Source organism: Lepidochelys kempii, chromosome 24, assembly GCF_965140285.1.
Source record: "Lepidochelys kempii isolate rLepKem1 chromosome 24, rLepKem1.hap1, whole genome shotgun sequence".
Taxonomy (NCBI): domain Eukaryota; kingdom Metazoa; phylum Chordata; order Testudines; family Cheloniidae; genus Lepidochelys; species Lepidochelys kempii.
In genome coordinates this window covers 10,406,633-10,420,474 of record NC_136403.1, presented here as the reverse complement: position 1 = coordinate 10,420,474, position 13,842 = coordinate 10,406,633, and the positions used below count along the sequence as shown (strand labels likewise).

Genomic DNA, 13,842 nt, shown 5'->3' with positions numbered 1-13,842 from the left:
AAACCACTGGGCTATCCTGCCCCCTAGGCGTGCCGTGGGGGCAGTCTGGGGGAGGGGGTGGGTGTCTCCCTTTAGGGGTGCCGCGGAGGCAGTCCTGGGCATGTCGCTTTATGGATCTGCCGGGACTCTACAGCTCCCCGTGTTGCACGGGGAGCCCCTGTGAGCAGTGACTCGGCGCTAGGTGCCCAGCACTATCCGAGCTCTGCCCATCCTTGTGGATGGCTTCCCCTGCACTGAGCTGTGGGCTTATTCTGGGCCCCGAGCTGCTGCTAAGGCACGTGGCACAGAAAAGGGAAGTGCGGGCAGCCAAGCTCAGCCCGCCAAGGGGCTGCATTGGGCACAGGGCCAGCCCTGGGCCAGTGGTGCTGCTGGCAAGGTTCAACCCACAGATCTGGGTCTGTTGCTGAGCAGCTCCAGCCTGGCTCTGGGGGGCAGTGCTCACTGGGCCCCGTTGCTGTGCAGGGTGGCTGGGCCCACGTAGGGGTGAGGCCAGTACAGGCTGCGACCTAGGGCTCCTGGGCTGAAGGGTGCTGATCACCGGAGTCCTGCAGAGCCTGATCTGCTCCTGGCCGAGGAGCAAGAAACGCCGGGTCCCAGCCTGGGGTCGAGATTCAGGCCCTACCTGTGCAGCCCCAGTCCCACCTGCCATGAGAGGTGGTGGCTGTCGGTGGGGCTGGGGAGGCCGTAGGGACACGCCCCAGGCAGCCGTTGTAGGGGAGGCCGGAGCACCCATCCTGGGCGCCAGCTGGAGGCGAGGGTGCTGTTGACACACATGGCTCAAGCTCAGGACACACTTTCCTGGTGAATTTTCATATACTGCGGTCTTGGCCCAGAAACTCTGCTCTGGGGAAGGTGCTTCCGTTCAGGGACTCAGCCCGGCAGCTGGCATTCCTGCTGGGCCGGGTCACAGGGTGGTGCTGCCCTGCAGCTTCTAAAGCAGGATGCTTGAGAAAGGGGCAAACTGTAACTGCTGTTTTTGTAGGACCTACACAAAAACAGTGCGCTTGAGATGTCACGTTTATTATAATAACACAATTGGATTTAAGACCAATAACCAATATCTAATACCTGTGTGTACAGATGTACACACCAAATGTTCTGCAGCTGTTAGATAGTTACCAGTCCTGAATGTAGCTTGAGTTCGTGGCTTGGGTTCATAGCTTGTGGCGGTTAACTAGCCAGGAAAGCTGAGCACAAGGAAGGGCTGGGTCTCTGTTGGGCATGCACCCATGCCCTTCCATGTTGGCAGCAGAATGTTACCCTCCAAAGTCTTCCATCTCATCCATCCTTTTTGTAGGCTTTAGTTTGAATCCAGAGTCTATAGGTCTTGCTGTGTCATGCTGCCTCTGGGTCTAGTGTGATCACCCATCAATTGCAGACATGACTTTCAGCCTGGGACCTGGCTTTAATGTTCCTTCAATTGTACTTTTGTTCTTTTGAGGGTGGACTCCTCTTACTTTGCCAGGGCTGTTGTCTGCATCTTCAGCTGCTGGGTGTTTACACTTTATTTCATCAGGACGGGCTGGGGCTGGAGCTTGATTCCATCATCCACACATCTAAACTACACGAATCAGATTACAGCAGGGTTTTGCAAAAATGGAGTGAGCATTTTAAAATGGAGTTTGGGACAAGTAAAATGAAGTTTGGGTTACAACATGGACAAGTGTAAGGAATGGCAGACAGTGAACAGAAGTTACAATGTTGAAGCAGTTCAAGTTTCAGTGACTTAAGCAGCAGTTGGATTGAAAGTGAAACTCAATTAGCCAGCTATTGGGGTACCTGGTTTTATGAATAAATGTAGTTTCATTCATAAAACTTTACTTATGAAGTTATATTAATAAAGTGAACAATTAAAAACCATTTACCATCTACATTGTCCCCCTTTTGACCCTTCAATCCAGGGGTATTGAATGGGTCACACTTTATAGAATCATAGAATATCAGGGTTGAAAGGGACCTCAGGAGGTCATCTAGTCCAACCCCCGCTCAAAGCAGGACCAATCCCCAATTAAATCATCCCGGCCAGGGCTTTGTCAAGTCTGACCTTAAAAACTTCTAAGGAAGGAGATTCCACCACCTCCCTAGGTAACGCATTCCAGTGTTTCTCCACCCTCCTAGTGAAAAAGTTTTTCCTAATATGCAACCTAAACCTCCCCCACTGCAACTTGAGACCATTACTCCTTGTTCTGTCATCTGCTACCACTGAGAACAGTCTAGAGCCATCCTCTTTGGAACCCCCTTTCAGGTAGTTGAAAGCAGCTATCAAATCCCCCCTCCTTCTTCTCTTCCGTAGACTAAACAATCCCAGTTCCCTCAGCCTCTCCTCATAACTCATGTGTTCCAATCCCCTAATCATTTTTGTTGCCCCCCGCTGGACTCTTTCCAATTTTTCTACATGCTTCTTGTAGCATGGGGCCCAAAACTGGACACAGTACTCCACATGAGGCCTTACCAGTGTCGAATAGAGGGGAACGATCACGTCCCTCGATCTACTGGCAGTGCCCCTACATATACATTCCAAAATGCCATTGGCCTTCTTGGCAACAAGGGCACACTGTTGACCCATATCCAGCTTCTCATCCACTGTAACCCCTAGGTCCTTTTTTGCAGAACTGCTGCCTAGCCATTTGGTCCCTAGTCTGCAGCGGTACATGGGATTCTTCCGTCCTAAGTACAGGACTCTGCACTTGTCCTTGTTGAACCTCATCAGATTTCTTTTAGCCCCATCCTCCAATTTGTCTAGGTCCCTCTGTATCCTATCCCTACGCTCCAGTTTATCTACCTCTCCTCCCAGTTTAGTGTCATCTGCAAACTTGCTGAGGATGCAATCCACGCCATCCTCCAGATCATTAATGAAGATATTGAACAAAACCAGCCCCAGGACCGACCCTTGGGGCACTCCACTTGATACCGGCTGCCAACTCGACATGGAGCCATTGATCACTACCCGTTGAGCCCGACAATCTAGCCAGCTTTCTATCCACCTTATCGTCCATTCATCCAGCCCATACTTCTTTAACTTGCTGGCAAGAATACTGTGGGAAACCGTGTCAAAAGCTTTGCTAAAGTCAAGAAACAATACATCCACTGCTTTCCCTTCATCCACAGAACCAGTAATCTCATCATAGAAGGCGATTAGATTAGTCAGGCATGACCTTCCCTTGGTGAATCCATGCTGACTGTTCCTGATCACTTTCCTCTCCTCTAAGTGCTTCAGAATTGATTCCTTGAGGACCTGCTCCATGATTTTTCCAGGGACTGAGGTGAGGCTGACTGGCCTGTAGTTCCCAGAATCCTCCTTTTCCCCTTTCTTAAAGATGGGCACTACATTAACCTTTTTCCAGTTGTCCAGGGCTTCCCTTGATCGCCATGAGGTTTCAAAGATAATGGCCAATGGCTCTGCAATCACATCCGCCAACTCCTTTAGCACTCTCGGCTGCAGCGCATCCGGCCCCATGGACTTGTGCTCGTCCAGCTTTTCTAAATAAAGAATTCCACTTCTTTCTCCACAGAGGGCTGGTGATCTCCTCCCCATGCTGTGCTGCCCAGTGCAGTAGTCTGGGAGCTGACCTTGTTCGTGAAGACAGAGGCAAAAAAAGCACTGAGTACATTAGCTTTTTCCACATCCTCTGTCACTAGGTTGCCTCCCTCATTCAATAAGGGGCCCACACTTTCCTTGGCTTTCTTCTTGTTGCTAACATACCTGAAGAAACCCTTCTTGTTACTCTTAACATCTCTTGCTAGCTGTAACTCCAACTGTGATTTGGCCTTCCTGATTTCACTCCTGCATGCCCGAGCAATATTTTTATACTCTTCCCTGGTCATTTGTCCAATCTTCCACTTCTTGTAAGCTTCTTTTTTGTGTTTAAGCTCAGCAAGGATTTCACTGTTAAGCCAAGCTGGTCGCCTGCCATATTTACTATTCTTTCTACACATCGGGATGGTTTGTTCCTGTAACCTCAACAAGGATTCTTTAAAATACAGCCAGCTCTCCTGGACTCCTTTCCCCCTCATGTTATTTTCCAGGGGATCCTGCCTATTAGTTCCCTGAGGGAGTCAAAGTCTGCTTTTCTGAAGTCCAGGGTCCATATTCTGCTGCTCTCATTTCTTCCCTGTGTCAGGATCCTGAACTCGACCATCTCATGGTCATTGCCTCCCAGGTTCCCATCCACTTTAGCTTCCCCTACTAATTCTTCCCAGTTTGTGAGCAGCAGGTCAAGAAGAGCTCTGCCCCTAGTTGGTTCCTCCAGCACTTGCACCAGGAGATTGTCCCCTACACTTCCCAAAAACTTCCCGGATTGTCTGTGCACCGCCGTATTGCTCTCCCAGCACATATCAGGGTGATTGAAGTCTCCCATGAGAACCAGGGCCTGCGATCTAGTAACTTCCATGAGTTGCCGGAAGAAAGCCTTGTCCACCTCATCCCCCTGTCCGGTGGTCTATAGCAGTCTCCCACCATGACATCACCCTTGTTGCTCACGCTTCTAAACTTAATCCAGGGACTCTCAGGTTTTTCTGCAGTTTCATACTTGAGCTCTGAGCAGTTATACTGCTCTCTTACATAGAATGCAACTCCCCCACCTTTTCTGCCCTGCCTGTCCTTCCTGAACAGTTTATATCCATCCATGACAGTACTCCAGTCATGTGAGTTATCCCACCAAGCTCTGTTATTCCAGTCACATCATAATTCCTTGACTGTGCCAGGACTTCCAGTTCTCCCTGCTTGCTTCCCAGGCTTCTTGCATTTGTGTATAGGCACTTGAGATAACTCGCTGATCATCCCTCTTTCTCAATATGAGGCAGGAGCCCTCCTCTCTCACGCTCTCCTGCTCATGCTTCCTCCCGGTATCCCAATTCCCCACTTACCTCAGGGCTTTGATCTCCTTCCCCTGGTGAACCTAGTTTAAAGCCCTCCTCACTAGGTTAGCCAGCCTGCTTACGAAGAGAGGGAAGAGCATCTTCGCAAGGTGGAGCCCGTCTCTGCCCAGCACTCCTCCTCCTTGGAACACCATCCCATGGTCAAAGAATCCAAAGCCTTCTCTCCGACACCACCTGTGTAGCCAGTCGTTGACTTCCACGATTCGACGGTCTCTACCCGGGCCTTTTCCTTCCACGGGGAGGATGGACGAGAACACCACTTGCGCCTCAAACTCCTTTATCCTTCTTCCCAGAGCCGCGTAGTCCGCAGTGATCCGCTCAAGGTCATTCTTGGCAGTATCATTGGTGCGCACGTGGCAAATCAGGAAGGGGTAGCGATCCGAGGGCTTGATGAGTCTCGGCAGTCTCTCCGTCACATCGTGAATCCTTGTTTTATGTAATTGTTTTAAGGCTATAAATGTGAGCCTGTGGTTTTAGCTTAAAATACATCTGTTTTATCCAGGAGCACATGCAGAGCATTAGAACCACCCTAACAGTCAGGATTACTAATAGAACGGTGATGGGCTGAAGAATTCTATCTAGAACTGCTGACCAGGTGGGCTGCTCCTACAACACTCTGCCCCTTGATCTAGGATCATTAGTTGTCATTGTAGGGCACAGGTGATCTGTTGCAAACAAATGAAACTAAAACCATTACAACTGACTAAACACCAGATATAATATAAACTTATATGCACACAATTATAACTATAATAATTGGGAATACAATAAAACCATCATCATTACAATAATTGGGTACAGTGACAAACAAAATGAGGCCCAAGTTTGATGCTGCAATTAGCCATCAAACAATAGAAGTGAACCCTAACCCTTCAGTACGCACAACAAATAGCTTTTGTAGGTGTACCACAGTTGTTATGCAAGGTAAAACTGATCTGGACTTAAACTAACGTTTAGTTGCTAAAATGTTGCAGAATCCCCTATTCCTAACAGTTGTTCTCAAGAGGTCTCTGGGGACCTGAAAGATGGGGCCCTACAATCACAGGCCAAGGTCTTACAGGTTATGGGGCCCATGAACTACCCTTCAGGGCTTGGGGAAGTAGAACCAGAGTGCATAGAGGAAAGTCTGGAATTAACAATACAAGCAAATGTCACTGACAATACACATGTATCAATAATAAAAATAAACAACAAAATGATTATTAGAGAACCTAACAAAAATAAACCTGATGCATTGGGGATCAAAGTCTCTTGGGCAGAGGTGTAAGTGATAATTTGGTTGGGGATGGGGGAAGTAGAGAGAGGAAAAGGCATTTACCCTTTACCTAGTATAGTATCCCCGCTCTCTTTCTCTGGACTCAATGCTAGCACAGGACCCCCACCAAAGACGGACACAGAACATGCAACACTGAACACAGACTTTGTGATGACACTATAACCAGGTGTTTTATAACTCTTCAGCTGGTACCAGCTCTCCTGATGTTCTGGTTCAGAGGCTGAAAGATAGAAGCTTAGAAACAAATAAGCACAGCGCTCCCACCATGGCAGACCCTGCTCGGTCTCTGCCACAGTGTGTCCGGTACTTGGGGCTGCACCAATGCTCATTAAGCAGTGCATTTCTTGTGAGTTTAAATCCTCCCTTTCTCCCAGTAAAAGGGCATTAATACTCCATCTAGAAAAATGTTCTTGTTTTAAAATCCCCAGTCACTTTGCCATGGCCTGGAGATCTGAGGCAGAAACAGGCACTGTTGTTACTGTTTCACTTTCACCACCCTCTCTCATGGTTGTGGTGGATTTCTTTGTTACTGTTGCAATGGCATTTTTGGCCCTGGGAGGAGGAATCTACCCAAATAGCCCCTTCCCAATCTCCAGAGGGGTCCCAAAAGTCTGCCCCTTCTGGGGTCTCGAATGTCCCTTCTCCTGAAGTTACTGCTGCAATTTGTCTATTTGCAAATCCCAATTTTTGTTCCAGTTGTTTTAATGAGTGATTTACAGTGAGTATGGTCAGCAGGGGCTCTCCCCTGTTCTAAAGTTAACTTTTTGACCATTCCCTGTAATTCCTGATTTATTTTTTTTTCCTCTTCTTTTCTTTTGTGTGATCCTGTAAGATCTGAGAGTGCTGTTTTAACTCTCTGTACCCATCCTTAAGGGCATCTAACTGGGTTTGGGTATTAATGGACATACATTTCCATTTCTCTGCTTCTGCAGCAGAGACTTGTAAATCTTGGTGCAGTTTCTTGTTTTCATTTTTACATTCAGCCAGTTGAAGGAATAGCTCATTACAGGTTTTCCATAGAAGCCGAACTGCGGCTGCTTCCTTTTTCATTGGAGTTGAGGGTTTATATATCCATAAGTACCCAGCCAATTTGTCTTCTAGGTCTGAAATTGTATGGACATCAGCTAACACTTGACCAGATCAAGGGTTGTGTCCGAATTTTTGCAATATTAGTTCAAAAGTTGTGGCTTCTTGTACAAAAGGCAATATTTTCTGTTTTTCTTTAAGGATATCTTTAGATTGTATTTTCTTAAACATTTTCCCCAACAATTGTGAACAACAACAAACCACAATGCAAAACCAAATTGATACACTATAACCTTCTCACTCCTGAAAGAGCAATTTCCCCTTTTTAACTCCTGGTAGAGCAACTTACAACTTAGAATCATAGAATATCAGGGTTGGAAGGGACCCCAGAAGGTCATCTAGTCCAACCCCCTGCTCAAAGCAGGACCAATTCCCAGTTAAATCATCCCAGCCAGGGCTTTGTCAAGCCTGACCTTAAAAACCTCTAAGGAAGGAGATTCTACCACCTCCCTAGGTAACGCATTCCAGTGTTTCACACCCTCTTAGTGAAAAAGTTTTTCCTAATATCCAATCTAAACCTCCCCCACTGCAATTTGAGACCATTACTCCTCGTTCTGTCATCTGCTACCATTGAGAACAGTTTAGAGCCATCCTCTTTGGAACCCCCTTTCAGGTAGTTGAAAGCAGCTATCAAATCCCCCCTCATTCTTCTCTTCTGCAGGCTAAACAATCCCAGCTCCCTCAGCCTCTCCTCATAAGTCATGTGTTCCAGTCCCCTAATCATTTTTGTTGCCCTTCGCTGGACTCTCTCCAATTTATCCACATCCTTCTTGAAGTGTGGGGCCCAAAACTGGACACAGTACTCCAGATGAGGCCTCACCAATGTCGAATAGAGGGGAACGATCACGTCCCTTGATCTGCTCACTATGCCCCTACTTATACATCCCAAAATGCCATTGGCCTTCTTGGCAACAAGGGCACACTGCTGACTCATATCCACTTCTCGTCCACTGTCACCCCTAGGTCCTTTTCCGCAGAACTGCTGCCTAGCCATTTGGTCCCTAGTCTGTAGCTGTGCATTGGGTTCTTCCGTCCTAAGTGCAGGACCCTGCACTTATCCTTATTGAACCTCATCAGATTTCTTTTGGCCCAATCCTCCAATTTGTCTAGGTCTTTCTGTATCCTATCCCTCCCCTCCAGCGTATCTACCACTCCTCCCAGTTTAGTATCATCCGCAAATTTGCTGAGTGCAATCCACACCATCCTCCAGATCATTTATGAAGATATTGAACAAAACCGGCCCCAGGACCGACCCTTGGGGTACTCCACTTGATATCGGCTGCCAACTAGATATGGAGCCATTGATCACTACCCGTTGAGCCTGACAATCTAGCCAGCTTTCTACCCACCTTGTAGTGCATTCATCCAGCCCATACTTCCTTAACTTGCTGACAAGAATACTGTGGGAGACCATGTCAAAAGCTTTGCTAAAGTCAAGAAACAATACATCCACTGCTTTCCCTTCATCCACAGAACCAGTAATCTCAACTTAACTTAACCCTCTCTGGGCCAGAGGGAGAGACGCTAAGCCTCCCTCTGTATCACTCTGCCTACTACCATCGAGGGTTCATACACTAAATATAAAAATCCTTCCAAGGATCAGAGAGAGAAACACTAAGTTCTCCTCTTAAGCTCAGTTTTGCTACAGCTGAGAGTGTATGTACCTAGGATTTTTCGGTTTGGAGCGAGGATCTCTAAGTCCTCCTCCTATTGCCCAACCATACTACGACCGGGGGTATACCCACCTCCAGTTATTTCCCCCCAGCAGTCCGGGGTGGAGAGAAGGATGCTAAACCTCTCCCCTTTTTCTCAGCCCTGCTATGACCGAGGGTGTGTATACCTTTTAATTATAATTCTCAATGCACAGCAATTTTACTATTCAACTAAGATTCAAACCAAAATTCCTATTTCCTTCAGAGTTTCTGGTTAATTAATTGAAAGTTTCCAATCTTTTTCCTATAGTGCCAGGCTTACTAAAGCTGGCGGGGTGCACACCACTTTTTATAATAATCGTGGATTCTGTGCTTGCTCCCCCCACTGCATTCTCCACCATTAATGTTACACAGACAAAACTACACAGGATCGTTTCGGGGACAAGACAAGATGTCACGTTTATTCATGCACACGTACACGCACACGTACACGTTCTGCAGCTGCTAGATAGTTACCAGTCCTGAATGTAGCTTGAGTTCGTGGCTTGGGTTCGTAGCTTGTGGCAGTTAACCAGCCAGGAAAGCCGGGCACAAGGAAGGGCTGGGTCTCTGTGGGGCATGCACCCATGCCCTTCCATGCTGGCAGCGGAATGTTACCTCCAAAGTTTTCCATCTCATCCATCCTTTTTGTAGGGTTGAGTTTGGATCCAGAGTCTATAGGTCTTGCTTTGTCACGCTGCCTCTGGGTCCGGTGTGATTGATCACCCGTCAATTGCAGACATGACTTTCAGCCTGGGACCTGGCTTTGATGTTCCTTCAGTTGTACTTTTGTTCTCTTCTTTTGAGGGTGGACTCCTCTTACTTTGTCAGGGCTGTTGTCTGCATCTTCAGCTGCTGGGTGTTTACACATTATTTCATCAGGACGGGCCGGGGCTGGAGCTTGATTCCATCATTCACACATCTAAACTACACGAATCAGATTACAGCAGGGTTTTGCAAAAATGAAGTGAGCATTTTAAAATGGAGTTTGGGACAAGTTAAAATGGAGTTTAGGTTACACCATGGACAAGTGGAAGGAATGGCAGACAGTGAACAGAAGTTACAATGTTGAAGCAGTGCAAGTTTCAGTGATTTACGCAGCAGTTAGATTGAAATTGAAACTCAATTAGCCAGTTATTGGAGTACCTGGCTTTATGAATGAATGTAGTTTCATTCATAAAACTTTATTTATGAAGTTATGTTAATAAAGTGAACAATTAAAAACAATTTAATCAGTTCTACGTGCCCACAGCTCATAGCTCCACAAGCTGAGTGGGCTGGGGATGGGAGACTTCCCAGGAGCAACCCGGGTGGCTCAGTGGAGGTCTCTTCTCTCTAAGCCAGCACAGGCCCCAGCACTGTGCTGGGGAGCTCATTAGGGGGTGCTGTTCCGTGGGAGTCAGCGCTGACCCCAGTTGCCCACCATGGCACTGGGGAAGTAGGTGAGGGGGCTAAGTGAGAAAGGAAAAGGAGCCTCCCCGCCCCAGCCCAACTCATGAGATGAGACCGGTTGGCCTGGGTGTCCAGGCCTCATGGCAGCCTGGCCAGTGATTGTCCTGACCACAGCAGCTTGGGCTGTGTAGCTCTGCACTTCCAGACAGTTGCCTGGTTGCCAGGGGGAGGCGCCCCCCACCTCCAGCACAGGATTGTTCCCTGCAGGATAATTCCAGGGCCAGGCTGTTCCATCCCAAGTGCTGGCACAAGGGTGTGTCTTCCTTGGGGGAAGGGCTGTTCCGGAGCTGGGCTGGCCTGTCTCCGGAGCCCTTGCCCCAGCTGCTTTGCGGGGCCCCGAGGGAAACCAGAACAGAAAGCAGCCATTTCAGCTGGGAGGCAGCAGCTCGCAGGGCCAGCGGGCTCCAGGCTCCTGCCCCACTCTGCAGGCAGACTGCTCTGGGTCCAGCTGGCAGCACTTGTGTAGCTCTGCATTGGCTGGGGGGCTCTGGGGTAATGGAGCCAGCTGGCCTGGGTCTGGCTGCTCCTCACTTGCTCGCTCTCTCCCCCCTAGGCTGGCCTGGATAAGATGTCGAGGGGCCACATGCTGGCAGACGTGGTGGCCATCATCGGTATGTTGGGTGCTGGGGCTCCAGGGCAACGGGCACGGGGAGGGGGAGGGGGAGGGAGAGGGAGGTGGTGCAGGCAGCGAGCAGCAGAGAGGAGAGGGGGCCGGTGATCCAGAGTGGCTGGCATTGCTGGGCAGGCGTGTGGGTGCCAGCTGATTGGGAGGAGCCTTCCTGAGATGCCAGGGCTAAGCAGGGAGCCAGATCTAGGGTGCTCTGGGCCCGGCACAGCCCTGCTGACTCCAAGCACCATGCCTCCTGGCACCCCTGGCTCCTCTTGAGCCAGTAGGGCAGTGTCTGCTGGTGTGCTGGGTGCCCCAGCTCCCCTGCAGGGGGCTTGAGGGAGTTTGGCTGCTGCAGAGGTGCTGTTGGCTCCCTGGCTGCTGGTGGGGGGGGCCCACGAGAGCCCCTCCGGCCAAAGCAAGGCTGGCAGAACTGCGTGACGGGCCTTAAACCCCCAGCAATGCCCTGGCGCTGCTCCCATGCCCATCCTGCGTGACCCCCGAAGAAGGGGCTTGGCGTGGGGCAAGGGGCCTTGTGCCTGGGGCCAGGAGGGCTGGTTTTGCCTTGCTGGGTGCCAAGAGGAGTCTCTGCCCTGCACCATCTAACAGCCCCTCTCCTCGGCAGGCACGCAGGACATCGTCTTCGGGGAGGTGGACAGATGAGCTGCTGGGCCTGCGGGCGGCTGTCTGCAAGCCCTGGTGCATCGACCTCTGCTCCCTGCCCATGTGCATGGTGCCTGTCTGAGCCGGACGTCGTGCCGTGTGTGCACGCACATCTGTGTGCACTGGCTGCTCTCCGTGCATGGGGCTGCACGAATAAAGCTCTCTCTGCAGCCTGCTGCGGTTTGGTTCTTAAACTGAAACTGAATGAGGAATCGCCTTCTTCCCCTATGGCTGGAGCTGCAGGCAGCTTGCTGGTGCGGCGTGGGGAGGGGGGGTGGCTGCTTTGATGGGGGGTGGGCAGCCTCCTTTCATCCGGGTCACAGCTCCAGTGCGGCTGTCCCCCTGGTGTCCCTCCTCACCCCCTGCACCTTGCCCCCTGCTCTAGCCCTCAAGTTTCCTCTTAAACCTCTCACCTCCTGTGCTTCCTACCCCCACTATCTGAACGCTGGGGAGCCGGGGGATGTGGTGAGTGTGTATGTGTGTCGGGGGGATCCCTGTCATAATGCAGTTTGCTCTGGGCTGGGTGAAATGGGCTCTTCCCCCACCAGCTTCCTGTTGCTGTGGAGGGGGAGCAGCCGTTCCCCCTGTGGGCTGAGACTGCAGCCTCGGTCCTGGCTCTTCTATGGACGTTCTCCCCACCCCCACCTTGTTCTGAATCCCCCGTCGCAGCCTCTGGCCCCTGCGTCCCCTTGCCCAGGGCCCTCCCCTCCTGATGGAAGCAAGCTGCCCTGCAGCCCCAGCTGGAGCAAGGGGTGTTGGCGGGTCTTGAGGGAACGCTCGTTTCCCCCCGCCCCTCCAATGCTCTTCCTCCAGCCTATCCCGGCCTGTAACATCTGGCACGTTAGTGGCAGCCCAAGCAGCTCTTGCCTCTGGCCAGTGCACAGCCCAGCTCCTCGCCAACAGTCCTGCCCGCAGCGCTGCTGCGTTCTGACATCAAAGCCCTTGCCTAAGAGGAGGAGGTTGTAATGGACTTTGACGTAGTCCCTCTTGGCATCCTGGTTCAAATGTGAATGCTGCACAGTCACGCTAGCCATGGGCTGGTCCCTGAGAGATGTTACGTGCAGGTGAGGGTGCATCACACCAGGGGTTAGCTCTAGCAGGGTCCTGTAGGGCTCTGTTCTCGGCCCCCTGCGGTTTGGTGTATCAGGTGATGGGCTGTAGGAAAATAAAACACGCAGTCAGTGCTGGTACGACCGGCAGCTGCCCTGCAGTGGTGGAGCAGTAACCCGTGCCAGGTGCCGTACACAGCACCAGCTGGATCCCTTGCTTGGGTTGGAGCGATCCGCGTCCAAGGCCGTGCAGGTAGGAACACAGCGTGGGCCACGCAGAGGCAAAGGGAAGCTGGGTTGGAATGGGGGATAGTGGAAAGGAGGTGGGGAACCAGCTGAAGATGAGCTCCCAGGGTGCTGCGAGAGCTGCTGCACTCCTCGCGGGTAGAGACGGGAGTAGGGAGGTGGTATCACTTCTGGATACGGCAGAAGTCGCTACTTGCTTCATCCTGTGTGCAGGGCTGAGGCCCATGCTGCAACAGGCTGGTGCCAGCTTAGAAAGGGCTCAGGAGAGAGCTGCAGGAATGATTTAGGGGCTGGGAAACCTGCTTGAGGGAGAGGGGAAGGACACTCGACCTTCCTGGGGTAAGATCAGCACTTACGAGGTGACCTGATCAGGTGGCCAGCTGTGCGTGGGCAGAGGGACGGCCTGTGTTGTGGCTCATTGCCAGCTGTCAGGTGTGGTCCTGGCTGGAGAGCTGGTGCCAGGCAGCTGGTGAATGCAAGGGGCAGGATTGTGGTGGGATGATAACGAAGACACCTGCACTTGGTGCACTGCAGTGAGACACAGGTGAGAAAGATGAACCCTTTGTTATAGGTTCAACACCTTAGCCAGGGCCTTGTGGGAGAGCCCCCAAGCCACCCTACACCACTCCCCCCAGGAGCTCTCAAGCCATTCCTCTGCCTGGTATCTGGAAGGTAAAATCCTCATCCCAGGGTCATCTGAGGGCCCCTGGCTGGTATGCCACTGCCCGGTGCTGGGGGCAGTAGAAGGATCTGAGCCTGCAGCTGCCTGTCCTGGTAGCACTGGGAACTGGCTGTGCTGATGGTGACTCATGGTCGGGGCCCTTCCTTCCCCTTCCCAGGCTGGCATTTCATTATTATGCCATGTGTCAGAGAAGGCATGTGCGGGGGCGGGGG

At 51.1% G+C, this 13,842-nt stretch overlaps 1 protein-coding gene across 1 annotated transcript in view; it reads left to right on the top strand.

Moving 5' to 3' along the window:
* The window catches only part of NDUFS2 (NADH:ubiquinone oxidoreductase core subunit S2), a 30,760-nt gene extending 18,937 nt beyond the window's left edge, over positions 1 to 11,823 (top strand). The window contains exons 13-14 of the mRNA XM_073323511.2: positions 10,937 to 10,994; positions 11,616 to 11,823. Coding sequence (XP_073179612.1) covers positions 10,937 to 10,994; positions 11,616 to 11,653 — 96 coding nt within the window. The 3' untranslated portion in view covers positions 11,654 to 11,823. The remainder of the gene's footprint in view (positions 1 to 10,936; positions 10,995 to 11,615) is intronic.
* Positions 11,824 to 13,842: the final 2,019 nt, after the last annotated feature.